At 44.8% G+C, this 27,945-nt stretch overlaps 2 protein-coding genes across 3 annotated transcripts; both read left to right on the top strand.

Annotated features, from left to right (window-relative positions):
• The first annotated feature begins 121 nt into the window (after positions 1-121).
• On the top strand, positions 122-26,312 carry blo (bloated). The gene is made up of 9 exons (XM_064679977.1): positions 122-926; positions 11,532-11,826; positions 19,170-21,189; positions 21,252-21,813; positions 24,533-24,721; positions 24,786-24,943; positions 25,008-25,424; positions 25,495-25,807; positions 25,874-26,312. The coding sequence occupies exons 2-9, from the start codon at positions 11,715-11,717 to the stop codon at positions 26,060-26,062; spliced, it is 3,960 nt and encodes a 1,319-aa protein (XP_064536047.1). The 5' UTR covers positions 122-926; positions 11,532-11,714; the 3' UTR covers positions 26,063-26,312.
• LOC135426754 (uncharacterized) lies at positions 2,299-3,682 on the top strand. Of its 2 annotated transcripts, XM_064680030.1 has the most exons (3): positions 2,299-2,402; positions 2,464-2,891; positions 2,959-3,682. In XM_064680030.1, the coding sequence occupies exon 2, from the start codon at positions 2,469-2,471 to the stop codon at positions 2,673-2,675; it is 207 nt and encodes a 68-aa protein (XP_064536100.1). In that variant the 5' UTR covers positions 2,299-2,402; positions 2,464-2,468; the 3' UTR covers positions 2,676-2,891; positions 2,959-3,682. The 2 variants fall into 2 exon arrangements, with proteins under 2 accessions (XP_064536100.1, XP_064536099.1); XM_064680029.1 differs by having other exon boundaries at positions 2,372-2,891.
• Positions 26,313-27,945: the final 1,633 nt, after the last annotated feature.

Below are 27,945 nucleotides of genomic sequence, written 5' to 3'. Positions count from 1 at the left end.
GCTAGCTCTGATTGGCTTACGCTCTTCTGCAGCGGCGACGAGCTTTATCGCTCACGAACAGAGCTCGAGCCGCAGATCGTGCGGACGTTTAGCTTCAGTCGACTTTCAGACGTGACGGTGTTCACCTGGCTGAACCAAAGACGCGCCGTGCGTACTCGAGTGTGTGTGTGTGTGTTCGCGTGAGATGTTTGATTTAATATTCACAATTTACGACGATTAAAACATATATATATACACATACGTATATATACAATTCGAACTGGTCAGCGCCGAGCCCTGCTGCTAAACCGCCACCCCCCACCCCTCTAACCTAACTCTAGATTTGCAATTAGGAAACCAATAGAAGCGCATTGCGTCTCTGTGTTTGTCTGTGTTTTCCTGTACTAACGAGTATTTGCGATCAATCGCCAACGACCATCGGCACGTCCATTCAACTGCACTCAACCCACACAGAAAAAAAAAATAGAAAAAATAGAAAAAAAACAAACGACTTTGTGCGCAGTGCAAAAAGCTAAATAAAAATACGGCACAAATCGTGATAAATTTTCGCTTAAATTGTGCAAACGATTTTGGTGATTTCCGAGCTGCTTCTTTTTTGTTTTCAAAAACAAAAAACATTTAACAACGACTGCATGTGTGTGAGTGTGTGCAGGTGTATGTGTGTGTGACTTATTAAAATTTGTTGTGCATTCGCGAAACGTCGAACGATTTCAAAAAGATCGAACTACACTCGGCTTAGCAAGTGTAACATTTTTAAGTGCATAACAAGTTGTTTATTCAACAACAACAACTCCAACAATAACAACAACAACAACAACAACAACATTAACTGCTTCGGCAACAACAACAACAAGAACAACAACAAGAACAGGCACAAGTATTGTAATTAGAACTGCGCAAATTGCTTTGAACTGCCAGTTTATGAGGTGAGTCGCCCAGCAGATGTGAGCTGAACAGAATTGTAAATACAATTGTCACAAATATTTAACGTGGGCTTAGAGGCATCCGAATGAACTAAAGTAGAGCTACGCTAAACAAGACTTCTAATGCAGCAAAACCTGAAAATTCTGACTCTGTAACGCTTTTCCTTCTGTAACCCATATAAATTGATTAAAACACAAACTAAATCGTAGCTGTACTAAATATTAAAAAACTTAATAAACACGAGGAATTTTGGTTTCTTCAGCTTTGAATAATTCAAAACTGCGGAGGCAAATGTGTCAGCCAAATTCTAATCTTTGATCTCGGGGTGAATGTTGCTTTTATGGACCTAGAATATTATTAAAGCTGTTCCAGTTACACAGACACGCATAAGTGTGCGTGTGGGCGTACTTACACTCAGAGAAAAAACAAAGCATTTTGCACTCAAGTTAACGAACAAATGTTTAAGCTGAGTAGGAAATTCATATTTCAAGAACTGGTTTCTTAATTTAAAGTTTCCTTAACGCAAACTCAAAATGTACCAGAATACTTAAAACCGACTTGAATTATATTACAATCATACTGGGACTTCTCTCTGAGTTTGGAAAGGCTGTTGAAAATAGACTCACGTCTTGTGAGTCAGCTGACATTTGGTGGTTCTTGATTCTTTTGCGCATTTGCTCTAAATGGAGTCAATAAATTGATTTGCTGTTAATTGAAGTATTCGGGGTTCAAAGAGTGCGCGAATATATTGAAGACTTTCTTTCTGCTTTAAAGCTTTTGCAACAGAAATCTGGTAAATATGCGACCTCTATAGGTTCCCGCTCCGATCACAGCCTTGTCGGAGCTACAAGTTTTCGTGTTTAGCGATCGGCGAGTGCTTTGAATTTGGATGCAAATTAATAACCAATTATAATGTTAATAAAAGCTCCACTGTCATTATGACGATAATTATGAACATGGTGGAGAGCTGAGAGCTCGACAACACGTTATGGATGCCCCTCTTTTTTTTTTTTTTTCGTTTGTGCCTCGAAACGGAAATAGAATTCGGAAGGTCTTACTTACAATGCAATCTATTGGCTTAAAGTTTTCTTAGTGAAAGTTTTGGACATTTGTAGGGAATGGGCGTTATTTTGATACATTTTCACCTTAATGCATCGATATCGTAAAAAAAAATTAGCCTAGCTGCTCGTTATCTTGTATCGATTTCAGTTCTAAGAGCCGAAATTAGCATTGCTAATTTGATTGAACAAAATTAAAAATTCGTACAATTTAGCCTAAAAATGCACATAAATTTTGGTGTTTAATGCGATTAGGAATTTGTTATTTATGTATTTTTGCCCAAATTCATAAGATATACTTATTTGCTAGAATCAAAAACTCTATGAGTTATGCTTCGATCTAGAACTCTTTCGAGTCTTTAAACGTAAAATTCTTGAATTTCTCCATTCTTCATTTGTGTGTTGTTCGAGAAAGTTCAAGTAAAAAAACAAAAATAGAAAATCCTCTCCGAAACACAAACAATATTATATATTTTTAAAGAGGACATGGAGGTTGTTGAGGTCACCGAAGCTGCTCCGAGGTCGAACAGACTTCGCGGGCTGCGCGATTCTCTGGTGTGGTTCTTCAGTTTGCCAGCTGTGCAATATGCCCAGGTCTCTGTGGTTGTGCTGGGGGATTTGCTGGCACTTTCGAGTCTCTATCCCTCGCACTCAATGTATATAGCGCGTCCATTTCTAATATGGAAATACTAAGGATCTGTGGAAGGATGAGAACTATGCGAAATATGATCGAAGAAACACTAGGGAGACAAAATCCTATGCACTTTTATATATTTTTATATACGTTCTCTACGTGGGAGCATTTCGAACTTGTTTAACGATCTTCACCTTCAGTTCAATGCCAATGCCAGAATGACGTCATGTTGGTGTGTGTGTGTGTGTGTCTGTGTGTCTGTGTGTGGACTGCATGTAAGTAGAGTGTGTATGTCTGTGTAGGTGTCTTTCGAACGGCTAAACACCTCGTTTTGCTCAGCAGCAGCAGCACCAGCAGCAGAAGCAGCAGAAGCACGTATCCAAGTCTGGGTCTGTTCCTGTTTTCAAACGCTTCGCCAAATTAAATCGACGCACACATTTTGCGCTCATTAAAACTTTCGAAAGTTGCGACGACTTTTTGGGGCCGTCGTCTTTTGTGTCTGGAAATAAACGTCAAAGGAACCTGTGCAGCAGCAGCAGCAGCGGACTAAGGGGAGTTGTGCATGCACACACACACTCACGCACGCACACACTACAAATTGAAAATTCTCAAAAAGCGGCAGCTTTTTTTTTGTTCGTTGATGAGGCCAAAAATGGTGTACAGCCTTGCCTTGTACGCAGTCCTACGGCTTGTTTCGTTTTTTGGGAGCTGTTTTTTTCTCATTTAATTTTTGTTGCCGTTGTTGTTGTTGTTATTCATTTATCAGGCTGCCGTTTTTGGTGTGCATGCGTCAAGGATGATTTGTTTTAATGCAAAGGCATCGGAGTCAGCAAAATTTTGTATTTTATTTTTGCTTAGCCCCCAACTCTGGATGCTTCCCTTTTGACTCATTGTCCGATTCGCTGTACGCCGTTTAGCACCTACAAAATACATTTTGGTCAAACACAAACATCACAAGTGTGCCGCAGGGTGATTAACACTGTTCGAAATAAAAATGTAGTCTTCACTTGCAATTGTGAATACCCACCTATCTAAAAGACAAATATAAACAAATTGGCATTGCTGACTGGCTTTTAGTGGCTTTTGTATAGCGACTGTTTGCCAAACTTAAAAAAGCTGCTAATGAATGCGCGTCGTCCCGAGTGACCTTACCTAATCAAAACGAAGGGGCTGCGCATCGGGTCAACAAAGCGGCAACATTCACTTTCGCATCGTGCACCTTTAATTGCCCACGGGCCACACAAATCAAAATCAAAACAAGTGTGGTCCAACCGAGGTTGCCAGTCCGAAAGATACCCTACAGCGGGTTCAACATTTGTCTGCCTAAAAGCAAGGTCTTGAAACGCTTTGTTTGTGAGGAATCGAAAAAATAAATATACTCAATATGTGTATACTTTACGAGAACCTTCATACCACTACAACGCCTAAGCCCACTTCCAATGTGTACAGGGTACAAAATCAAAACCAAATTCGAAATGTCTGAGACACGACTTAAGCACACAATGTCTTCCAAATGGCGTAATCGCGATGTGTGTGTGTGCGTGTGTGTGCGTGTGTGTGCGTGATTGTTGAGGCGGCCTGAAAACAAGCGCTGACTAGCTGTTGATTTAATGGGGTCGCGGTGGGCAGGGTACGGCTGCTATTTAACAAATTGGTTAACCTGATCGCGTTCGATTTGTAAGCCACAGCAGGCTGGCACTGAGATCGCTCATTGCGAGCGGAAGTTGATCGGTCACTTGAGCGGTAAACAGCATTTGACACTGCACAAAGCATGTGCGGAAGTAAATATGCTTCATAAAAGCACCAATTAGGCCGACAAATTATATCGATCACTTCAGCTTCACAGCTGAGCTTGTGTTGGCCCGTTGGAGCTTTGGGTGTCAAGTGTCGCCGTTGGCATTGGCAGCTGCAGACTTGGGCTGCAATACGACGCCCTGGGAACGATGCTTGCAGATTTATTTGACCAAAGCTCTGCAGTGATCTACCCTATAAAGTTAAGTAGGGAAGTCTTGAACACAGCGAATTTTTCATTTAAAATGAGACATTTGAAAATGAGCTCGATGCCAATCAGAATTGGTCCCTCTCACTTATGCTATATAAGGTAACTACTGTGATAAATAAAGATTTCCAGTTTCTACTGTTTAGCCAGTTAATCGGTTAAAACAAACGTACGTTTGCGTACGTTTTTATTTACTTAAGCCCAGAGCCAATCTCTGTCGCTGGGCCGCCGAATGGATCGAACCGATATTAATATTTGGGGCGTGCATGAGGTTAGCCGAAAATGCTTTCAATGAAGTCATTAAATTGATGTATTGACTGCTATATTGGCCGCTGGGCCTGCTTAGCTTTCATCTCGAGCCAATTACGAATTTCCAAGAATTGCGTCTGGCTGCGACTTTCTGGATTCCAGCAAATTTCTCTTGCCTAGCGTCTGCTAGAGGTTATTAATTGTCGTGGTCAGCGTGGGCCGATCCGATGTGATGTCATTGGGCAACCGGAGTCGTCAGGTTTGGTTGTTTAATTTGATGGTGACATTGACTGCACTCAAAAAGAGATTCATGCATACAAATGAGACAAATGGAAACTGGACCGATTACGGCCATGTATTGTTAGCTTGTTCCCAGTTCATTTGCCATTAACTAAAATGGGCGTCTTATCAAGCGAATTGCCTGGTTTGCCAATTGTCAAAGAGGACTCATAAAAAACAATTGGTAACGCTTTCATAATGAAATTGGGCCACCATTTAGGGACGGGCTGCCATTATGCGCATTACTCAATGGGCCCCCAAAAGAGTATCAAGCAATAAATATAATGTTGAAATTGAGTCACCCAAATGATACCCCCCCCCCCCCCCCTCTCCCCTGCCGCAACCTGCTTTGTATGCCGCGTAACTTTGCGGTCAACAACATTTGATGATATGCTTTGAACCGCATATCAATGAACCCCTCGATCAGCTGAAGACGCTGCTCCCAATAATATTATTTTACGAGATACTCACGTGCATACCTATATGTAAATAAATATTTTCGAACAGACTTTGCGTCTCTATCAATCAAAGTAAATACAAATATCGCATTGCCTGGCAGCTAATAATTAGACTGAGATTTCAGCACAAATTTGCATAAATTAAAGCTCAACTATCAGCTACCGCTAGCCCATTGGCTTTAATTACCCGGCAGCGACAGATTTGGCTGAAAGAAAAAAAACAACAACAACAAAAAAAGTGAAACTCTTGTGGCTTATGCAAGACGGAAGATGGCCCAGAGTCGCATGCAACATTGATTATGACTTGTACCACAGACCCAAAGAAGGCATCGCATGCCAGTCGCCCTTTTTCCCACTGAACGTTGCATGCAGCATGCAGCCCGATTGCATGGGCCCAAGTGCCAAGTGCCGATTCGTTTTCGCTGCTGTGACCTTTGCCACCGTCAACGTGGCGCTGCATCGAAGCTGCCGGAAATGTGGACTGACTCGGAGATGCAACCGAAAATGAAACTGACACCAGCCAAGGGGCAGGCAGAGAGTCGCCGATTTCGTGCGGCCTCTCAGTGAGAATTGCCGCGGCGAAAGAAAACTCAGGCAACGAACGTGGCTCATAACTAGAAAGACTTAGGCAACAAACTTGGCGCATAACTAGAAAGACTTGGGCAACAAACTTGGCTCACAACTATTTGCTCAGTAATTGCGCACAATTTTCGATTCATTTAATTGATAAATAAAATACATTTTGAAACTCACTGAACCAACAATCAAGGGCCAACTCAGCAATCGCTTTATGACGTTCATATTTCAAGTTTCAACTTTACAGCGATTGTTTGGCACTGATGATCGATCGCTTTTTGGCAAACCTAAATCGCTTGTCTTTGCATGTGTGTGTGTGTGTGTGTATCTTTTCGATATGGTGCCTAATTGATTTCTGCACAGGTTAAAAGTCGCACAGCCGGCGACTGTGACATGGAAAAATGACACAGCAGTCGAAAGCAGTCGTTTTTTAATACTCTTGCAAAGGCTATTTAAATTATAGTCTCTTAGTTTAAAAAGCTATCTTAATGCAACTTTTCAAAGGCCCGTCTCTAATTTGTAGACAGTATACATATATAATCGATAGTATATATATACATATATAGTCGGTTGGATCATAGCGCTATATGATGATTGTTTACAAATTAAGTTGTTATTGGAAAAGTTGTTTGTTCCTCAAGATATGTTGACCAAACTGTGCATCTTACATGAATGCAATTTAATATCAGACCCATCTCAAAAATTGAGTTTTTAAATAAAAAAACTTTTATGTTTCTCTTGGCAATTATGAGCCTAACATATCTGTAAAACCATATAAAATCGGTCTTCTATATAATTGAACAATTGGTCGGAAGTGACGTTTTTTAAGACCCATGTCTTCAAGTGTATTTAAGCTTCGACATTCCAAACATAACTGTTGTTTCTGTGTTGTTTTTTTGCTCATTTAGATGAGCATAGATGCTCTCTGGGTTAATTATTGTATTATGAATTCGAAAAGTGAAATTTGTGTAGTCCAAACTGCCCGCTGGGAGCAGCTCATAGTTAAAAGCCACATTAATCATGGCAGTTGCCATTAAATAGGAAATTGATTTACATTTCTCATCAAAATACCGACTACAATTACCGCATCTAAAAGAAAATTTGATGTTGCCAACGTACACTCCAGGTCGCTTGCATAGATACAGTTTCACATTTCTTTCACATTGCCTGCAAATCTTTTCTCCTGCTGCCATATTCTACTGTTATCCAGTGTACATATTATACAAGGCAATGAAATTGCCACAAAGGCGCAAAAAGTTGCAATGTAATGCCGCAGAGATTAACCTTCTAACATACATAATAAACATAAACTAAATATGTAGTCATAAATACAAAAAAAAAAAAAAACTCGGCGCTTCCTAGTAGACGCCGGACTTCAATATACAGTTTGGTGAGCTAACAAAGCGTGAAAATGACAGCGTGCTCAGGCACAATGCGATCAAGGGAGGTGTATGTCGTTGTGAGTTGGGCTACTGCGACTGACGGCAAGATTGACGGCCGGCCATCAGCGGCAGCAAACAAAACGATGACAAACAATATGCGAGCGGATATGAGACGAACTCAGTTGAGCTGGCATTGGTATGTATGTGCGTGTGTGTGTGTGTGTATGTGTGTGGGCGCTGGGCTGTATGTGCACAGCATTAGAATAGTGCGCCAGCGTAGAAATCTCTTGTCATCGTTGTCGTCTCAGATGCGCGCGTAGATATGCAATGTGGCTCTAAATGGGCGTAGCAATTACTAATTTCTTTTGTAAAGCGCCTGAATCAACGGAATTTAGTTGTAAAAATCGAAAATGTGGACTAACTCTGCAGTTGGTCAGTAAAAAGAGCAACTGGCAACAAGCAACAGGTAACAGGCAACAGCAAACGGAGCAGCCGCCTCGCATCTTTGCCGAGACGACCAGCTCGCTGCTTGGCTGTCTGCGTGTCCAAATGCCGCTGTCCCTGTCTGAGGTATTGAGCCTAGTGCGGCATCTACTCACAGATGCCTGAGCATAGATATCGAAATGCAATTAAGTATTTGCCAAGTCGGCAAATGGACGACGCAGCAGCAGAGCCGCCGTCGCCGCCGCTGCGAGCGCCACCAACAAAGCAAAAGGCGGCACGCATGGAAAAATGCAGCCCAAACGTTGCTCTAGCTCAACTCCAGCGGGAGCAGAGGCTCTGAGGTTCTGGCTCTGGCTCAGACTGCCACTCTCTGCTCCAAGCTTTGCATAACTTGGACGTCGGCTGCTGCTGCTGCTGCTGTGCGCCCGGGGCTTGGCCATACTTACAAATTGGACTACACCTTCATTTTCATTTCAGGCAAAGGCCGAGCTGTGCTTCGACATGGCTTAGACAGACTCAATCTCTGTACGTATTTCCCTGCTGGTGTTGTACCTAAACTTGAACCTGAACCCCCCAGAGGTCAGCGCTGGCGCTGAGAACACACGCAAAGTGGGCGAACGCGTTGTTTGTTTGCCGCAGCCCCAGCCCCTGCCCCTACCCCTGCCCGTGCTTCTGCCTCTGTCCACTCCACTTCGCTGATGTTGCCGCACTTTTGGTTTCACTTGACACGAACGTTCCGTGGTAGCTGGGGCAGGCACTGCGGGGGGCGTGTGTATAGAGCCTAGGCTGGGTTGGGCAGTTGCCATCATTATGTTTGCTGATTGCGTTTTCTGCCTCATTCGCAGTGTCAAAGTTCAAGTTCAGAATCATTATTGTTCTTCTTCTTTAGCTGTCGGGCGTATGTTTGTTTTGTGCTTTAAGAGCCCCATTTGCAAGACATTTTACGGGCAGTGCAAAGGCCGCAGCCATACGTATGTACATACAGGTATAATTGTACAATTTTAAATAAATTGTATAAAATTAGCTACACACTACGCAAAATTTGATTCAAATTGCATTCGGCAACGTTGTTTTTATTGAATGATGTATGTATATATATATAGATATATGCATAGACACACTCCCTCGTTTATATATAGATATATATATATATATATATGGCGAGTCTAGCGAGGACGCTCTGAAGCGCTACAAATTTTATGTTTATTACACCTTAATAATGCGTGTTTACAAACAAATCACGTTCATGGCGCAATCAACGCGCAGCAATCGGCATCGGCATCGACATCGGCATCGGCATCTGGCCGACCCGGTGCGGCTGCAGGAATCCAGCGGAGCGACGCGTCGGTGTCCATGCTGACTAGTCAGCTTCCCATCAACGTCAGTCGCTGCGGCGAGCGCACGCATGGCCACTCAAATTATATGGTAAAGGATTTTTATTGGCAGCTGCAAGCGTTTTGCGTACACTTACAGAAAAATCAACAAGAATTTTCTATTTTTAATCAAGCACAGGCATTAAGATGAAAAGTTTGTTAAGTCTCCAAGTTCATAAACACAAGATCCTTATTACGAGTCCTGCATTTCATCGCACAAACGCTTTATTTTCGTTATACGAATTTTTATTCTAAAGTTATTCTAAAATGTATGTCGCTTTTTTTTAGAGTGTATCCGCTGCAGCTAGAGCCTGGCTTAAACTGGGCAGACAGACGTTCTAGTCATGATCATACGCCGTCGCCATTGATGTCTAGTCGCTCGATTGGCTTTAGCCTGTGTGTAGCTCTGTGTGTGTGAGTGTGTGCTTGTTAGAGTGGAAAGCAGTCCTGTCTGTAAGTAAGCCAGTAAGTGAATGAGCACTGGGCATCGTCTGTTCGGAACCGATTCTGGTTCTGACCATGATTGCGCCTCGGCCTCTGACCAGGTGCCATAATGGGCATGCATTTTCTAGCCATTACAGCGCGCTCCTGCTCGTCGCATTTGGCGTTTTGGGTGGGTGCGTGTCTGCAACAGGCAACAGGCAGCAGACAGCAGACAGCAGGCGCTATAACGACTGGCCCCAAACTAAGTGGATGCTCATTGGCTGCGCCTGCTTAGCGCACTTGCGACCACCATTCTGCCGTGTGCGGCATGTCCTCGGGCCAAATGCATTGTTTAAATAGAGTTTGTGCTGCAAGTACTCGTACTCGAACTCGTACTCGTACTCGAACTCGTAGTCGTATTCAAATATGAATATTATCGCGTTTGCTTAATCGCAATCAACATTTTTTGTTCTTGCTGCAGGACACACCCAAATTGTCGTTTGTGGGGGTACACACATTGTTGCCGGCCAGTTGGCGGTTGGCTCCCGACATCCGCTTTGTATTGATATTCGCTCCACTCACTCAAACCCCATTCCATTTGACAATGACAAAGGCGAGAGTCGAATTAAATATCGTCGTATGCAGACAAACACCCTCATGATGTCTATTTCTTATACCCTGTACACATTGAAAATGGCATTAAAAAAAGTGTATTATGGTTTTGTGCAAAGGTATGTAACAGGCATCAGGCAGGAAATAGTGTATAAATTCTTGATCCGTTTGTTTAACCGAGTCGATCTCGATTCTTGTACAACATACGTAGAACCAATTTATCATTGTTTCTCTATATCTCCCTCCGACTCCCTAATATCGATAAATATCTATTTTAAGACGGTTTTTTAAGAACAATTTAAAACTTGTATGAGCCAGTGACCAATGACCATATTCACACCTTCTTGGAAACTGAACCTTTTCTCAATATACGCATATATTGGTGACATATTCAAGCCCTCGAATTTTCATAAGGATCTTACTATATACACCGAAGTTATTGAAGAATAAGTTTCCCATAATGGGGTATTAAGAAGAGTTGAATAATAAGAAGGTAACTCCTAGTCGAATACTCCCGACTAGACCATTCCCTTTTTTATGCTTCGGCTAACGAGCATAACGCAAAACAAACTTGATTCGCTCTGCTCACTTCTTACTCTGATCCCCCCTGCCTGATCCCAGCATACACTAATTTTAATACATTTTTCGGGAGGGAGGGGGAGGGGGGGAGTCAGAGTCATTGGCTTTTTATTAATTGGCAATTATTCTATTCACTGCCTGTTTTTACTTTTTATGTTGGTTTTCTTCCCCTTGTTTTCGTTTCTAATTTCTTGGGGTTTATTGCGTTGTCTGCAAATGGACGCGAAATCTCTTGTAAGCCAAATAGGATGAGGGCTCTTTTTTCTGGTTTTGTGCTAAATTACCAGCTTTGATTTAATTTTAATAACACTTTCGCTGTTGGCACAGTGGGGCACATGTGAAGTGCCCATAATCAAGCAAGTAAAAAGTTGATTTATTTAACCCAACCAAATTTAACGAGGTCGCATCTAACCAGGTCGCATCTAAACACAACAAAACAACAACAACAACAATAAACAACAAAAATAATATGAACTAAAAAACGCAAATGGCTCGTAAATTTGACTTTGAGATTTGTTATCTTTCTTATTTCGATTTGCAGTACAAAATAGTTGATGAGTCGCATATCAAGAATTTAACCTAGGTTTCTAGACCGATCTGAAAATGCCTGGAACGGCAGCTTAACACTTTTCTCCAAGTCAAAGTGAAAAATTGAAAGCGAACCCAAGCAGCAGCTGCACCAGATCAAACAACTGAAAAAAAATCACGTCCACAATCATTAAAAATGCCGCCGCAACCTCAGCAACTGCCAGGATCAACATCAGCAGCAGCAGCAGCAGCAGCAAATGGCGGACCACGTGTTAGCTTCAATCGGGATGTACATGTGAAGCGTATAGGTCAGTGTGTTGTGCTAAGGAACATAACCTCAAAATAACCACAACACACACTCTCACCCACACACACTCCCACACATATACATATAACTGAAAGCTGTCATTATTTAACGATAAATAAATTTCATTATTAACAAGTGTGTTCTCGCCGAGTGTGGCCGACTGTGTGATACTCTGTATAACGTACTATACGATCGTACTTTCTTTTGTACATACAGAAACTCGCGCACACACTCACACAAACACACACGCACACACGTAGTACGACATACACGCTAATTTTGGTCAATCAATGCCGCTAACAACCCACGCTCCGCACATCGGCAACTGAATGACTACATAATTTAACTAACTAATTAACTGGGCAGTCGCAGTCAACGGGCGCTCAACAGCTGGGTTCTAAGATGGTCAGAGACATGGCAAGCGGATCACCTTCGTGCTGTTCCAAAATGGTTATCTGCTTCTGCTCCGGGCTGGCAAATGGCATTTGGGCATCCATCAAATGCATAATTCTTTGAACTATTTTGACGAGTCTCTCAGCTGATATTGATTGCATGCATACATAGTGTATATATGGGTATTTATATATAAAGATGGAAGCGAGAAGTGGGCGAGTAAGCCAGAACGAATGCCAAAAGCAATGCTCGTAACAATGCCGCCTCAACAATAAAATGTAGTTTACCTTGAGAGCACGAGAGCACACACAATCGCGCAAAACTCAGCCACACAAATAACTATTTTAAATAAGTAGATATATATGTTATGTATATATATATATATATATAAATTTTTATAAGGAATTACAAGCACCAAGCAGAGAGAGAGACACACTGTCCACTGCTGCTGCTGCTGCTGCTGCGTCTGCCTGTTAAAACCAAAAGTATCACTTTGCACATCTGTCTTTGCGGCTCGCTGGAGGGGGAAGTGGGGAGTGCAAATGGGTGACTGTGGCAGCAAAACTCATCAGTGGCACTCGCATTAAATATATGTATATGCCTAGCGTCAGCCTGTGGCTGGCCACGGCTGTTCCCGGCTGTTCCCTGCTGCTGCAACTGTCCGTTTGTCTCCAGAGTCGACTACATTATTATTGTTATGATTATGTCTGGCAGCAGCCACAACAACAACAGCAACCAGAACAATCGCCCGTCCAAGCAGCCGCATTTAATTGCAGGGCAATGCGATTTATACCAAAGCCGGAATGGAATTTATGGCGTCTGTCTGAAATGAAGAAATTAAAAATTGATTATGACAAAAGCGGCACAAATGTAAATTATTTAGCTGCCTTTAATAGATGCGCCCATTCTTAGTGTGCGTGTGTGTGTGTGTATGTGTGTGTGTTGTAATTGGCATGCCACGTTCGTTGCCCGAGTCTTTTGTTTTGGGCTTGACTTGAATCTCCTTATGGGCGCTGCAGTTCTAGCAAAAATGCAATCTTAGTTGCCAAAGAGGCTGCAAACAAATATGGTGTAAACTGCGTTTGTATCTAATTAGATACGCTTAATTAAGCGACAAATCTTGTAAATTTTTTTTGGTCGACTTTTAATTTTGTATTTGGCCTTGACAACAAGTTTGGTGGGCCTTTCTATAAGCCCACTATAAATCTTTGCAAAAATCTTCTCCACTTAATTTTTCTTTGTCCGTTTTCTGTCTAGTGTTATTTTAATTAGATTTATTTGCTGAAATTAGATCTTCAAGTCCTATCTAAAAACGGCCAAGGCGCCAGCATTTAACATTTAACGACACACAGACTACACGTAGTTAACCATAATGTTTTAAATGACTTTGTTGTTCACATGCAAATTGAGGCAATTATGTGAGAAAACATAGATAAAATGATGATTTAATTTGAGCTCAAAATGTGTGTGTATTTGTGCACATATAGCGCAAATTAGCCGCTCGTGGGGGTTAAAGCCACATTTCGTTCGAGCTGTTGAGGCTAATTTCAGCAAACTTTTGCTCTTTGCTTGAGTCTCACCTGATGAACAAGTGAATAAAAACAAAAACAATCTTATGAATGTGAATATGAGTATGAGTGTGAGTCTCAGTATGAGAATGAATATGAGTGTGACTGTGAGTGTGAGTGTATGTGTCTCAGCTCGTAGGCAACCTTGCGTAGCGACAAATTTGGCAAAAACGAGTCTGCTTCAGAGGCTGCCACAGCTCAGGACTGTTGTTGTTGTGAGTATAGTTGTTGTGGTTGCCGTAAATATTGTTGTTATTGTTGTCTTTGTGATGCACTTGCTCACCTGAAGGCGGACAACTGCAGACAGGCAGGGGAACACGAGAGCACGAGATTGACAGAGCAGATGCTACTGTTTATACTTGAACTGCCAATGCCCGGCATGTATATATGTATATTCCTGTTTGCGCTTGGTGAATGACATAATCTGTGGCTAGCTGCAAGAGTTTACCATAACGCGTCACTTTAATTGATTCAATTATGGCTTTGATCTTGCAGCAAGTTGTCGTAATTGGGTAGCTCCAGTCGATCATGACGTAAGATTTGCAATTTGCACTCGTAATTAAATGAGTGTCTGCTCCGTTTGCTACTGTATTTTTTGTATAATGCATACGTATTTTAATGAGCTCGCATATATTTTAATTAATTAATTAAATTGTTTAACAAAAATGAGTATGCCTCATTATGAAATTGCCGCGGCGTTTCCTAGTCGTGCAATTTCTATACCGTTTGCTTGCTGTGATTTTTAATTTGTGGCCAGCTTTGAATTTGATTAGTTGTTGTTTTCGCATAGTCCGAGTTTATTAATGAGCAAAAAAGGTATGCTAAATGTGACAATTCATAAAAGCCAGCAGACAAGCCGATTCCAGACACAAAAAGAATTTTTACTGGCGAGTTTATTTGCTGATCAGTTCGTTTACCCTGTAACAATTTCAAGTTGCAAAAAGGGTATGATAATCATGAGAATATGTGACAGCTAACATGGTAGCTTTTTTAGTTGTTTTTTCTAATTTACAGGGTATTTAATAGTTGATTATATTAAACAATTGAGTTGATGACTTTGTTTGTGCTTCGCCTACTACGCAATTTTCACATAGAATTGCTTTGCTTGAATTTGTCAAACCTGATTGTACGTGGTTGAGGTTGAGAACTCCACCCGCATGAAAGGGAAGGGGACGACGACGACGGAGACGCAGATCTGCGAGGCTGGGAGCACACGCTACCATTTCCACCATTAAAATGCCATTTATGTTTTTTATATTTTGTTTTAATTCATAATTTGCATATGTTGTTTTATAGTGCCAACAACAACAACAGCAACAACAATAACAATAACAATAACAACTGTCACAGTCAGCAAAAAGAAACTTAATTAATAAGTCGCATTTTGGCTGCGGCTGCCCACCATTTCGCACTATTTTGCTTTTGTGACATTGGCGTAGGCAGCAGAGCTGGCAGCAGAACTGGCAGCAGCTCGGCCCTCTCTTTAGTTGTTGGCTCAGTCGCTAGCTCAGTCGCTGGCTCAGTCAGGTTCTTTACCCGGTTGGCATTGGGTGTTGTTGTCGTCGCGGTCGCAGTTATTAAATGTGTATTGAAGTTATCAAGTTAAAAGTGATATTATTGCGAATTGGGTAAATGAAGTTGCCGATCAGCTCGATCAGACATCAGCTCAATCACTCTTCAAAGACAACTCCATATTTTCTGCTGGGCAACTTCAGTTGGCGCAAAAATCGCTATGAAATGCAAAGATTGCGTCATTTGTTTATCGAAATGTGTATTGAAATGAGTCTCAGATTATATTTAGCGAACTTTTGGCACTCGAGGTACCGTCTATAGACGGTCTATGTGTGTGAGAGTGTTTTGTTGTTGTTCTTGTTGTTGTTTGCTCTCACTTAATGTGCTGTTGACAGCTGCTGTGCAAAACAAGTTTGTCGCTTAAGTCTTTCGTCTTAGCCAGTCTTTTTACAGCCGCGTCCATTCTTTAGCGAAAGTTTATATTTGTATTTGTTTTGAAAGCCATTCGACAAGCGCTTTAGCAGCAACCACAACTCAAACTTCGACTCTCAAGTGCAGCTATTTTAATTGGGCTCAACGAGTAGCTGGATTCTGTGTCGACTCGAGCCGGGATTGAGTGCAGGCTCATGTCAAAATACACTAGCTTATTTGCATACTTGTCACATCGGAAAGACCGTGGCTGCACTGGCATGCGTATTCGCTGGCATTCAAGGACGCGGCGCGGTGCGGCATGTCTTTTGATGTGATTAGGAGGCCTGGTCAGGCCTGGGAACCCTCTGGTCAACGATAAGCGCACAAGGGCTTTCAATTATTTCAATTCTGGAATGAGTGCGCAGCCGTTTAGCATTGGAATTGCTGCACTGGATCCGCCTAGATAAAGTCCAAGTCGAAGGCGATACCGAAGCCGATGCCTTGGTCAGGCCTAAGCCCCCGTTCCAATGAAATCGAAAGTGCGCAGGTTAATTGAAATGCCCCAAAGGCGCGCCGCGCCGTGGCATGCGGCAGGCGAACGGCCCTGAGCCGCAAGATCTTTGGCACTGGCATGCATGCCCCTGCCCATTTGCCTTTCGCATGGGTTTCTTTAAGTGCGAGTCCCGTCCACTCGGTCGGTTCATTAGCGCAGGAACTTGAACTTAGACCAGTAGTGGGCATGTCTTGAAGCTGGAAAGAGCCCTAAGAGCCCTGTTATCTAGCTCATGACAGATTGTGGGCGCGTTTCGATATGATTCATTTGCTGGCCTAAACGTATCGTTATTGGCATTAAGCTGGCTCTTAATGAGGCAAGCACATGCCATCGTATATACAATTCCGCTCGAGCCATTGAAGAGGCCAACTGACCAAGTGAAAGTCAGCTGAATGAAAAAACTAAAACCCAACTGCTACTATTAGCTATATGGATTGAGACTTGGTCAGTGTGCTGCGATAAAAAATAAAGCCCAACTGCTACTATTAACTGGCTTGCCTTGTCTACCACGAAAACCAAATTAAGTGCAACAGCAAATGCCGAAAAAAAAATGAAAATAAAACCGGAACAGGCGCTGAGGCAGGTTTGGGCTGCCGGAAAATTGGATCAGATATTTTATCGCAATGCGTTGAAATTTTCTTAGACTTGTTTTTGCCAATTCCTGGAGGCTTTAGTTCTCTCCTACTCATTTGAACTCATTCGGCATGGGCACACAAATCATAGAGCCCGCCGGCCCTGGCTCGAATTCATTAAGTGGATCGATGATTAAATTAATGAATGGCTTTCAGCAGCCTTTGCCTTTACGCCAGGTGTTGTTGTTCGCAATCAATCATAGCTGCACTCGCAGAAATTCACAGCCAGTTCATTGTGTGGCTCAGTTCCCTCTCAGTTCTCTCTTGGGAATGCGCTCAAGCGTTTACTGTTACTTGACATTGACTTGAGCTTCAGTTTTACTGGCTCCTCAAGTTGCAGCAACTGTCGCTTAGTCGCAATTTATGTTTTCCTGTTGCCTAAAAGCAGCCACAAATGCGGCCAAAACCACCTCCAGCTAAAACGCAAAGGCATTGCAGCGTATGCCAACAATACAAGAACAGTATGTCGGGAGTGCCCTACTAAGAGATACCCTCAACGCAGCGCCACGATGATATAACGACCATTGTTTCCTTTATATCACGCAACCTGAATTTTGTTTGTCATTACAGTCGCATCTTGATGATATTAATAGATAGCAAATAAACACGGCGCTTAAATATGCGACTTATTTATCGACTTGGTCCGTCATCAAAAACCTCATACTCTCTTTCTCCAATTTTGGATGGTAGAGGGTATAACAACCGCAGTCGGCTAAACATGCGAGTGGCTCCTCGAAAGACCTCCAACTCGCATGTCGACTGGCACCCAACGCATACTATAAATGCGTACATACTTGCAGCTATGTATTTATGCCAGTATGTATGTATGTTTGCACGCACTGCATAGCTACATTTCACCTTGACACATATGACTGATCACAGCTTGCGGTTTGCTCATCATTTTGGCAAGCGGCGTTCGCTTTGAGCCGTCTTGGTATCGTCATGGAATTCTCGCATAGCTTCACAATTATCAAACACTGCCCGCATGAATGGTGACTGCCAATTTGACACTTGCCACGCCCAGCTTGTCATTATTCGTTGTATCGAATCAGTTGCCAGTTGTTCCAATCACAGGTTCATATCTTACTTGGCCAGGTGTGGCAAGCTCCCCAATGTGACAGGCTGTGCAAATGCAGTCAGTTGAGTGCTTACAGGTGAATAATAATCCCCATAGGAGCAGAAGAATATAGGTCGCTGCCTAGAATTGAGTAGAAAAATTGAAATAAAAATATAAGATATTACAGAGTTTTTTTTTTGTATTTTTGAGAGTAATAAAATGAAAAATGTAATTTGAATGTACGATTTTTATATGCAGAAATAATATATAAAAATTATACCAAAATTGGTCGATTTTTGACTCAGTTAAGGAAATTTTAAGAAATGGACTTCATTATAGATTCAGAATCTGAGTATGGCAAGGCCAAGGCCAAGTTGCAGTTGTCAAGCAGATAAAACAAATGACTTAGGCAACGAACTGATGTGATGTGTTGTATATAGTATGTTCTATCGCTTAACAAGCGCTGATTGTCAAGATGTTGTGATTGCTCCCGTTCAGCTGGTTAGAGCTAAGCTGAGGAGCCGAAGAAAAGAAGCAGCAACGAATTGGCAACAGAAAAAAAGATACAAAGAGCTAAAAAAGCTATCAAAGAACACGCACGTTTCTGCTGTTTTTACTGGTTGCCCTGGTTGTATGTAGTTTGGTGGTGCTGTTGCTGCTCAATCTTGTTTTTGGTCATGATGATCGCCTCGGCTGCTCCGCTGCTGCTTGAGATAGAGATGAAGCGGCACGTTTTTTGTTTTCGGGGGGTATTAAATAATAATGATTATGAACAAGTGAGGAAGTGGATGGAAAGAATCTTGATGATCTTCGAATAGAAGCGGTCTCTAGTAGCGCCTCGTTCGGCTCGGGCTGAAACGCTTCAATGGTCATTAGCGCTTACAGCGCCCGATTACAGAGTACAACACGTACCAAAAGACGTGGGCTAATGCTGAATCCATTGTTAGTGGCAACGATTCAGCAGCAGCAGCAGCAGCCAGTCAGGCTGCCTTATTTAGGAGGCAGCTGTTGCCAATTCACACTTTGAGGCTTTGGCCAACAGCTGCGGCTGGCTACGTATTACATCATCGCCAGCAGAGCGTCGGCTAATGTGCTAATTGTCATTACATGAATGCGAAGTAGTTCGCCGAAGCGAACTTTGTGACTTTTTGCTAATCGAATCTTCCTCTCTCTCTCTCTCTCCCTCTCTCTCTCTTTGTGTTTTCTATCTCTATGCAGCCAAGCGTCCCAACGAGCCCTCGGAGTACGACTACGAGACGACAGATCTAGCTCCTATTGGCGGCATTGGCATACCACAAAGTTACCATCAGCTCCCGCCGGATATCGATCCCGAGGACATACGCAAAGAGGCCGCCCTAGTCATCGCACAGGCCGGTCAACACCAGAGCAAGGCGGCCAACGGGGATAATATACCCACATTCCGTGTAAAGCAGAAGCGCCAAAGCGCCTCCAGTGATTCACAGCGATTCCATTCGCTACCCACGCGTCGCAAAAAGGGCAAACCCGTGGCGCGCAGCGTTAGCGACGCGGCGGCAACCAAGAAACCAGCAAAGCGTCCCTCAATCTTTGGACTTTTCAGTCGCAAGAGCGACACGAATGTCAGCCAATTGGATCGGGATCCACGTTTCGAGGACGGCGGCGGTCGGCGTTTAGTTCGCAGTAAAAGTGATGTTGGCAGTGCCAACCACAAGGAGGCGCGCAGCAAAGTGAGCAAAAAGAACGACACACCGACTACAGCTAAGCAACAGCTGAGCCCCATCATTGAACAAACGCAACGAGAGGACTTCTTTGAGCAGGACTATTTTCGGGAACGCGAGAGACGCAAATCAGACGCTGTTACAGTGCGTGAGAAGAATGAAAGCGAGAAGGGTCTGACTGAATTGCTTTCGCGCAGCCGTTCCAAGGCGCAAGTGGACGGGCCTTTATTCAAAAAGCAATCAGGATCTGGTACAGCTGCAGGTACAGGTACAGGTACAGCTTCAGGACCCTCAATATCCGCTGGTATTCGGGATCGCATTGAGACACTCAAGTCCAAGTCCAGCGAAAATATGCATAGCTCGCAGCAGCCCGCAGAGCGCTTGCCGCTCACCAAGGGTCGCACTGTCAATGGGCTTGTGAAGCGGCTCTCGATGGAGCGCTTCTCACCCCAACCGGCCATTAGTCAGCCGGCTTTTTCCTACATACGGCCAAACGAGGGCATCACCTACGCCCAGCTCGATCTCAGCGACGAGCAGCAGCGTGTTTCTGGTCGCGATTCGCGCACACCACAGCGTGAATTCGCACCGCCCAGGCCACCTAGGGCCAACGACAGACCGTTGCGTAGTCTACCGCAGCGTAGCTACTCACCCATACAGAACGGAGGAGCGCCACCAGCGAGACTGGCCAGCTCTTCTCATTCGCCGTCACCCTGGCAACAATTGAGTCCACGTAATCTTAGCGATGAGGATGAGGGTCTGGGCTTTGAGACACGCAAGGTTTATTACGAGGACGAGATACCCAAACAGGAGCGCGAGAGAGAACGGCGTGCAGAACCACCCATTGTGCCGGTTATAAGAAGCGTCAGTCCGGCGCCCTATCTCGATGAACTGGGGTACAGGAGGGCACAACTAGAGAACCGCATACTGACCCGCCGTTTTGGCGAGGGTGCCACGCTGGACCGCCAGCACAACTTCAGGCAGGAGCGAGAGCGCGACCGGTTACGTGAATATCCCAGCCCGGAACGAGAGCGAGAGCGGGACCGTGAGTTGGCTACTGATGAACGATACCATCGGCCTGCACAGATGGAGTATACACAGGATCGGGGTCACCCGACGCCTGAGAACAGCAGCACACTGCCGAAAATGGAGAAAAGCTCGCGCTACCGCCACACCAAGTACTATGACGATGGTCACGGTGGCATCAAGGAGACCTATGTGCGGGAGACACAAAGGGATGGACAGGTGCGCGAGTCGCGGCATCGCGAACGTCTCGGCTCCTCGCCAAGGGAACTTGAGCGCGACTACAATTCTGCAGAGCGACACGAGCAGGAGCCGAAAAGCCTGGACTCGCAGCTAACCGATCAATACAGATCCTCACCAGAGCTGCGCATCACAGAGCGCGGACGTCTGCCGCAGCAGCAGGACTATTGGCAGAGCAGCCTGAAGCGCGACAAGCTGCAGCAGCGCAGCTTTGACAAGGGTGACTCGGGCATCGAGAATGATTTTCGCAAGGAGTCCTTCAATGGCGATCTAACCACAAGGTAAGTCCAATTTGTAGCCCCAGCGCTGATCCTTGTACAACCTTTTTGTTGTTCCAAAACAGATGGCGCAAGCGCACGGCCCTTGATGATATGAGGGCCTGCGAATCCTTTTTGCGCAAGGAGCGTCGCGAGAGCGCCCAGCAGCTGCAAGAGCAGCGGCAATCGGCATCGACGCGTCACAGCTATGTGTACCGGGAGCGCTCTATTGACGATGGCTCCCACTTCGATCCGCACCTGGACAAGTATCCGGTGTCCACGAGCACATTGCGGCGCCGAGAGCAGCAAGCGCAGCAGGTGAAACAGCGTGAGGATTCGAGCACACTGAAGCGCAACAAAAAGCTCGGCGGCTTCGAGAAGGTGAAGCAGCTGTTTACGGGCAACGGAGGTGGCAGCCATGGTGGCAGCGGGCGCAGCAGTGGCAGCAATGTCTCCAGCGCGAAGAAGGACACACAGTCGCGTCTAACCAACGGCACCAGCAGCACCCTCAGTCGCCGCGACAAGGAGAACACGGAACACAGGGGCAGAGAGAAGGAGAAGGAGCGCTATATGGTCCGGGAGGAGGAGATGCGTTCGCGCTACCGCGAACATCAAGCACTGACCGAAGAGACCTCACGCGAACCAAAGGTAAGCCTGACCCAGCTCTTAATGGCCAATTGATAGTGCTTCACTAGAGTTCGTTGAACCCACCGATGGGTCAGTTTTGGTCAGCGGAGCTGCTTAAACTCGCCCATTCGGTCATGGGTTTGGCTCTTATTAATTTCGAATTAATCAAGACTTGCGGCGATGAGTTTTAAGCCCGAGTCACCCTCAAGTCGTCGCGGTACGTGCGAACTTTTGCAATTGTTGTGACTTCTGATGCTCTTCCAAGGGGTATTCGATTTTCTCAGAAAATGTGTAATGCATTAGTTGAGATATATTTGTTAATATTAAGAACTATTTTATTAGTTCAGTTATTATTATTCCAGCTTTGAGGGATCTTCTTCTTCAAGCAATCCTTTTTTATTTGATTCTTAGCATAGAAATATTTCGTCTTCTATTATTCTGATAGATATGAGCAAGGGTATCTAATCTTCGGCGTGCCGATATTAACAATTCTTTTCTTATTTATTGTTTGACTCGTCTACTTCCTGCTCACAGTCGCTGTCCAGGTGGGCGTCTGGGCACAGCCGAAAATGGTACAGCGACTCGACGTCATGTCAGCTGGGGCCACTTAGAGACACATCTGAAGGGGGCCAAACAAATCCGAGTCGAATCAAGACGTCGCCTGCCATAAAGAATGCTTGAAATTGTGTTTAAATAATGTTTTCCAAATAGAGTTGCGAATTCAAAGAGCTCGACGAGGCGTCGCTCAGCGTTTAAGCTAGAACAAAAGCGAAACCCACGCACCAGCTGTCAGTAATACAGTTTGTCAGTCTGTCAGTCATTCTGTCCGTCTCTCTCTCTCTCTCTGTCTGTCTGTCTCACGATCTGCTCTGCTCGAGAACTAGGAAAGCTGACAGCAAGACGACGGCCAACGGGGCGTATGAGAAATTGATTAAGCTGCGCACACAGATTCCACATTGCAAAACGCTTTTGGGCTACTGTGCCGAGGTGTTGGGCCCCGCAGCCAATTGGCATTGTGCCATGGCGCAACTGCAGCTGGTGCTTAGCTAATTTGCAATGCTTGAGCGGATTTGTGGGCCTGCAAGACCTTGTCAAGAGGATGTTGCTAGCCTCAACCGTTGGTTCTAGCGGATATTGCAAGACACACTACAACGCCTCGCCTCACCTCACCTGCTGGTGAGGCAGCAAACCTCATATTCAGGTTCGGTTCGATGCACCCGGGCTGATAAATATTGTTTGGTGAAGGCTTAAGGTTCGGCTCAGGGCAAATAAAAAGATGGTGTTCCGGGCTCTAACCGGTTCGGTCAAAATCGGTTTGCATCTCAGCTCAGCTCACAATATTGATAGGTACAAACAAATTAGCAACATTTTTGGCCAGCTCAGCGGGCGGCCCGAAATCCTGCAGGAGCGCGGGGGCGTCATCTGAGAGGCCAGACACGATTGCAGATTCTTTTGTGATCAAAAGGTGTGGTCTCTGTGTGTGTGAGTATGTGGCCTGGGACCGTTGTCAAAATGATTGCGTGCCGCAGCGAAACTTTCGAATGGTTTGGTGGTAAGCGATTTGGACAATATGCGGCTATTATTCATGCTCATGCCCGATGGCCATAAAAATCGGAGCCGCACAATAAATGTTTCAAAGAAATAACATAAAGTGCTGGGCATTCGTTCCGAAGATTCTACATGACCAAAAAAGAAATAAATATACGCAGCAAATGGTGCGCCAATAATGTTGTTAGCTAATTTATGGCACAAGTCGGGGCCATAAACTATATTAAGGCGGCGGCCATATTTGAATATTTAATTATTTCAGGTGGGTGCGTAAGCGTCAAATCGAAGTGTTTGCTTCGATCTTTTTAGACTTTTTTCCGACATTCCAATATTCCATTGCAAAGCTTAGTTTGTTAGCTGCAATAACAATAACAGCAACAACAACAACAACAGAGCATAGAACAAACATAAATACCCTGCCACACACTCGACTCTCTCATATGCCCATGTACCTGCCTAAATATAATATCAACCGCAAGTGGGGCAAAGTCTCATTGGGCCAAAACGAGCGAATTCGCATTCGCAAATGGCAAAACAAGTTTGTTTGCAACGTGAGCTGACATTGTTATACTCTGTACCCAATGAAAATACCTAAAGGAAGGCATGATGGTTTTCTGCAAATGTATGTAACAGGAAGAAGAAAGCATCTCCGACTCCACTAATATATAATATATATATATATAGTCAAGATCAACTGGGTCGAAATACACTCGCCTCTCTAACCGTTTACAAAAACTCGAATTCGTCATAAATATAAACATATATATCTCGTGTATCATATGCATTGCCAAAATAATGACAATTATCAATTTTAAATTAACTTTTATGGTGCAATATAAGGGCTAGAGACATCATGGGTGCCATGTTTGAGCGCTGAAAATTTCATGATATATACGTGTGCAGGTTATCTCCTAGTCGAGCACTCTCGCTTGTTGCTGTTGTTGTTGGTTGTTGCGCCCCCACAAGCAATAGTCGGAGCTACAGTTACAGCCACAGTTCCAGATAGAGCCACAGCCAAAGTTGCAGCCACTCATTAGACAGGCATGAGCTGTGGCAAGGCTCGTGTAAAGGCCACCTGCCCCACATTGCTGGGCAACCTGTTGCTGCTTGGGCAGTTGGGCAATGGGCAAACCTTTGACCCGGTTTGGAGCCAGAGCGTGAGCGTAACTAAATCAAATTCTTTTAACGACAGACTATGGACATCTCTATGCGACGCCGTCTATCCACACCGAAAGCTAGTCCATTGCTGCTGAAGCGCGGCTCCGCGGATAAGCCGCCCAAGAAGCAGAAGGAAACGGCCAGCTCGACGCCAGTCAAAGCCGAGAAGACCAGCTGGTTCAAGTCTTTGGATCGTCGTGCCAAGAGCAATCCCAAGGAGCAGGCAAGTGCAGCAGATGACCGTCTCTTCATTGGACACTCACTAATTGATAACTTTTGTACCATAGCTAAACGTTTCGGTCAATGGACACAGCGAGGCCAGTTCCAGTCTGAAGCGCAGCAAACGCAATGCATCCGCAGCGCCGGCAAAGAATTTGCGTTTCTTTGGTGACACGGACTTGGACTCGAATCCGCCAACAATATCAAAGGCGAGCAGCATGCCGCGGTAAGTATCAATGGATATCCCAAGTTAAAGCCCTAATTAACCTTCATATCTTGGCCACGCCCAGACGACGTCCACAGCTGGCGCACTCGAAACATTCGCAGAGCGCTTATAATCTGGACCGTAGCCCGCCGCCGCCGTCGCGCGACTATCGCCAGAGTCTCTCCGGGCAGGCCGTGACAACGTCTCGGCAACGTGCCAGCTCTATGCAGCACTTGGAACCTGGTAGCGACGAGGTTGATTTCCGCAAGCGGCGTCACTATTCGCGCTCCCGCGAGCTACACGACATATCGGAGAGCGGCTCTGAGCCGGAGCCTGTCGAGCGACACAAGCGTGGCAATGTTGCACAGCGTGCCATGTCGCTGGAGCGCACGGCGGATGTGCTACCGCGCTTTGAGGAGCGGCCGCTGCTGGGGCCGCCGAAGCCGGAGCGCAGTGCCCAACGACGAGGTTTGCACCCCAGTGCAGATGGCGGCTATGGCAAGTAAGTGGTCGTATAATTATTAGCTGTCTCAGTGAGCCAGAACATATTTGATCAACATTATTTATTATAGGGAACGCTATCCCGCGGAGAGCTCTGGCACCGAGGGCGAGTCCAGTCTGCATAGCCAGCGCAGCGTGGTCTATTTGCATGCCACCACCGTGGGTGATATACCACAGCCATACAATTTGCGCCGTCGCTCCATGTCTCGTGATGATCTACGCAAGGGCGGCGGCAGTGCAGCTGGCAGTGGGGCTGCTGCTAAGCCGCCTTTGCAGCCCATGACGCGCACCGTCTCTCGCTCTGTCTCCATGCTGGCGCCCTGGAAGCCCAAGCACATCAGCGAGGGCTACGAGATCAACTACTCTCAGGAGCAAAACAAGCGCGTACGTCAACCGCCACTCCCGTTACCATCTAATCCTAAGCTAATCACATGCCCTTATCTTCTACAGACTTCCACGCTGCCGCGCAAGCCACCACCGCATAATGGCGCAACCAGCGCTAGCACGCTGAGCCGATTGGGTCGCAAGCACCATGAAGCGGCCACACGACGCCCCAATGGCTACCATGTGGATGAGCGTACTCCACCCACCAGGTCGCTGTTGTCAGCATCGAATTTACGCACCGCCAAGACAAAGTGAGCCGTTGGGAAGACCAGGTGCTGCCGTTACCGCTGCTGTTAATATTTAACTACACTTAGTTGCTAATCGTAATCCGAATCGAAACATATTTCTAATCAATGGCAACCGCAAGGGCGCAGTCCGGAGACGGATCTGTGCTCCAGCCAAGCGGTATTTAGTTCTCTAGGGACTCTTAACCTTTGTTGCAATTCTCGTCATATTGTAAATGTGAAGTGTACGTAATTTTAATAAAATCACAACTCTTAACTTAGCTGCGACCACAACCCGGGCATTGGCTATCTCAAATGGTTTCTCACCGTGCTGCACAGTGCTACTCAAACTGTAGCAAAGACGTGAACCGTGGAAATATGCTACGCGAACTGTGCTTCATTTAATTTCAACAGTGGGTTTTGCCCATGCCCCTCAGCTTGCTGGGAGACAACGACAAATAAATGATTTCTTTACGCAACTAATAAATTATTCGCAGCTCTGCCCTCCCCCCTTCGCCCCTCTCCCTCTCACCCGTCTCTCTCTATCTCTCTCAGTCCCATAGTTTTAGGTTCTGCGCTCGTGTCAACACCCCAAAACACATTTCCGCTGCATCCTTCAACACGCTCCAACTTTGGCTGCTTGCATTTTCAAGGATAATTGCGAAAAATACAGCTGCAGAAGTTTTTCTTTAAAACGCTTCGACTCCAGCCGAGGCTGAGGAAGTAGCTGCGGCCGTGGTATTTCAAAGTTCAGCAATAAATTTATAGCCCAGCTTCGGGCAAGCCCTCCCTTACCCAGCAATCGCAGTCAGCAAGTGAAGTTGGGCAAAATATGCAAGAAACTTAAAAAACAAACAAGTCGAGTGGGTCCGACTTGGAGACACCCTGTGATGAGCCTCGTCATTTTCTCTTAGCTTTCCCTTATGCAAAAACTACTTATGAAAAATTGTATTCGTAAATAAATGTTATTCTCCTTATTCGATCGCTTATCTAAATTCTGTTTATACAAAATCTAGGCTGACCATCTATATCTATCGACTTGGAGCAGAATACCCTATTTCACTCGTTCTCAAACTGTTACAGGGTATTAAAAAAATCTCTCAAATAAACGGAACAACAGCAGCAACGAGAACTAAGCAGTAATGAAAAAAGTGTTAGAATACTTTCAAGATTTACTTGCCCCCATTCCCAGCAAGCTGAGCAGGGCTGTGCCTGGCTGAGCCGCCGATTATGGACAGAATTGGTGTTAATTCGTTTCACATTAACTTAATCAACGGCTGCAGCTGCAGCTGCCACGCCCAGTGACCTGTGTTGACATAATAGCACGACACGCAGCGTGTCATTTTTTTATTGCACCTTGAAGACAATCAGTCATCCGGCGAGTGCAGTTATTAATTAATTTCATCCGTGACAAAATGAGTGCGGGCCACGCGATGATGGGTAAGTGTATGTAGTTAAGGGCCCAACCTGCCAGCCAGCCAGCCAGCCGGTCGTGGGTATTCAATTATCCTAAGTAATTGAATGCACTCGGAAACAGGCAAACGAGTGTGCGTTTGAGTGCAAGGAAAGTGATTAAAATACCCATCGATACGAGTTATATTCATATATTCATATGTGCACTCAAACTAATCGAACGTGAAGCACTTGCATCAGGAATGAACCTGAGAACGGCAACTGCTCAAATATATATACTTATTTATGCAATGAAGAGATGAGCAGTTAAATCATAGTGCCAGATAATTAACATACATAGCTTTCTCCAGCTCTCTCTCTAGCTTCCGTTTACCTGTCACCTGTCACCCCCCACCCCAGCCCTGCCCTGCCCATCGTTTTGACTTCAAATATACTTGGTATTTGTGTACACTTCATGGAAACTAAGACCAGACCAATTGTGACTTAAATTCTTATTTGGAT

This window comes from Drosophila montana, unplaced genomic scaffold (genome assembly GCF_035044405.1).
Source record: "Drosophila montana isolate Dmon_TW-CO22-7 unplaced genomic scaffold, ASM3504440v1 contig_2081_1, whole genome shotgun sequence".
Taxonomy (NCBI): Eukaryota; Metazoa; Arthropoda; class Insecta; order Diptera; family Drosophilidae; genus Drosophila; species Drosophila montana.
The sequence above is the reverse complement of the archived record's forward strand: the minus strand, read 5'-3'. Positions and strand labels throughout refer to the sequence as shown.

What these genes read in the sequence shown, in the direction of transcription:
- LOC135426754 (XM_064680030.1), top strand. Translation starts at nt 2,469, where the DNA reads ATGGAGGTTGTTGAGGTCACCGAAGCTGCTCCGAGGTCGAACAGACTT.
- blo (XM_064679977.1), top strand. Translation starts at nt 11,715, where the DNA reads ATGCCGCCGCAACCTCAGCAACTGCCAGGATCAACATCAGCAGCAGCA. An exon ending in AAGGCGAGCAGCATGCCGCG is followed by an intron (nt 24,944 to 25,007) that starts GTAAGTATCAAT and finishes GGCCACGCCCAG; the next exon opens with ACGACGTCCACAGCTGGCGC. An exon ending in CTCAGGAGCAAAACAAGCGC is followed by an intron (nt 25,808 to 25,873) that starts GTACGTCAACCG and finishes TATCTTCTACAG; the next exon opens with ACTTCCACGCTGCCGCGCAA.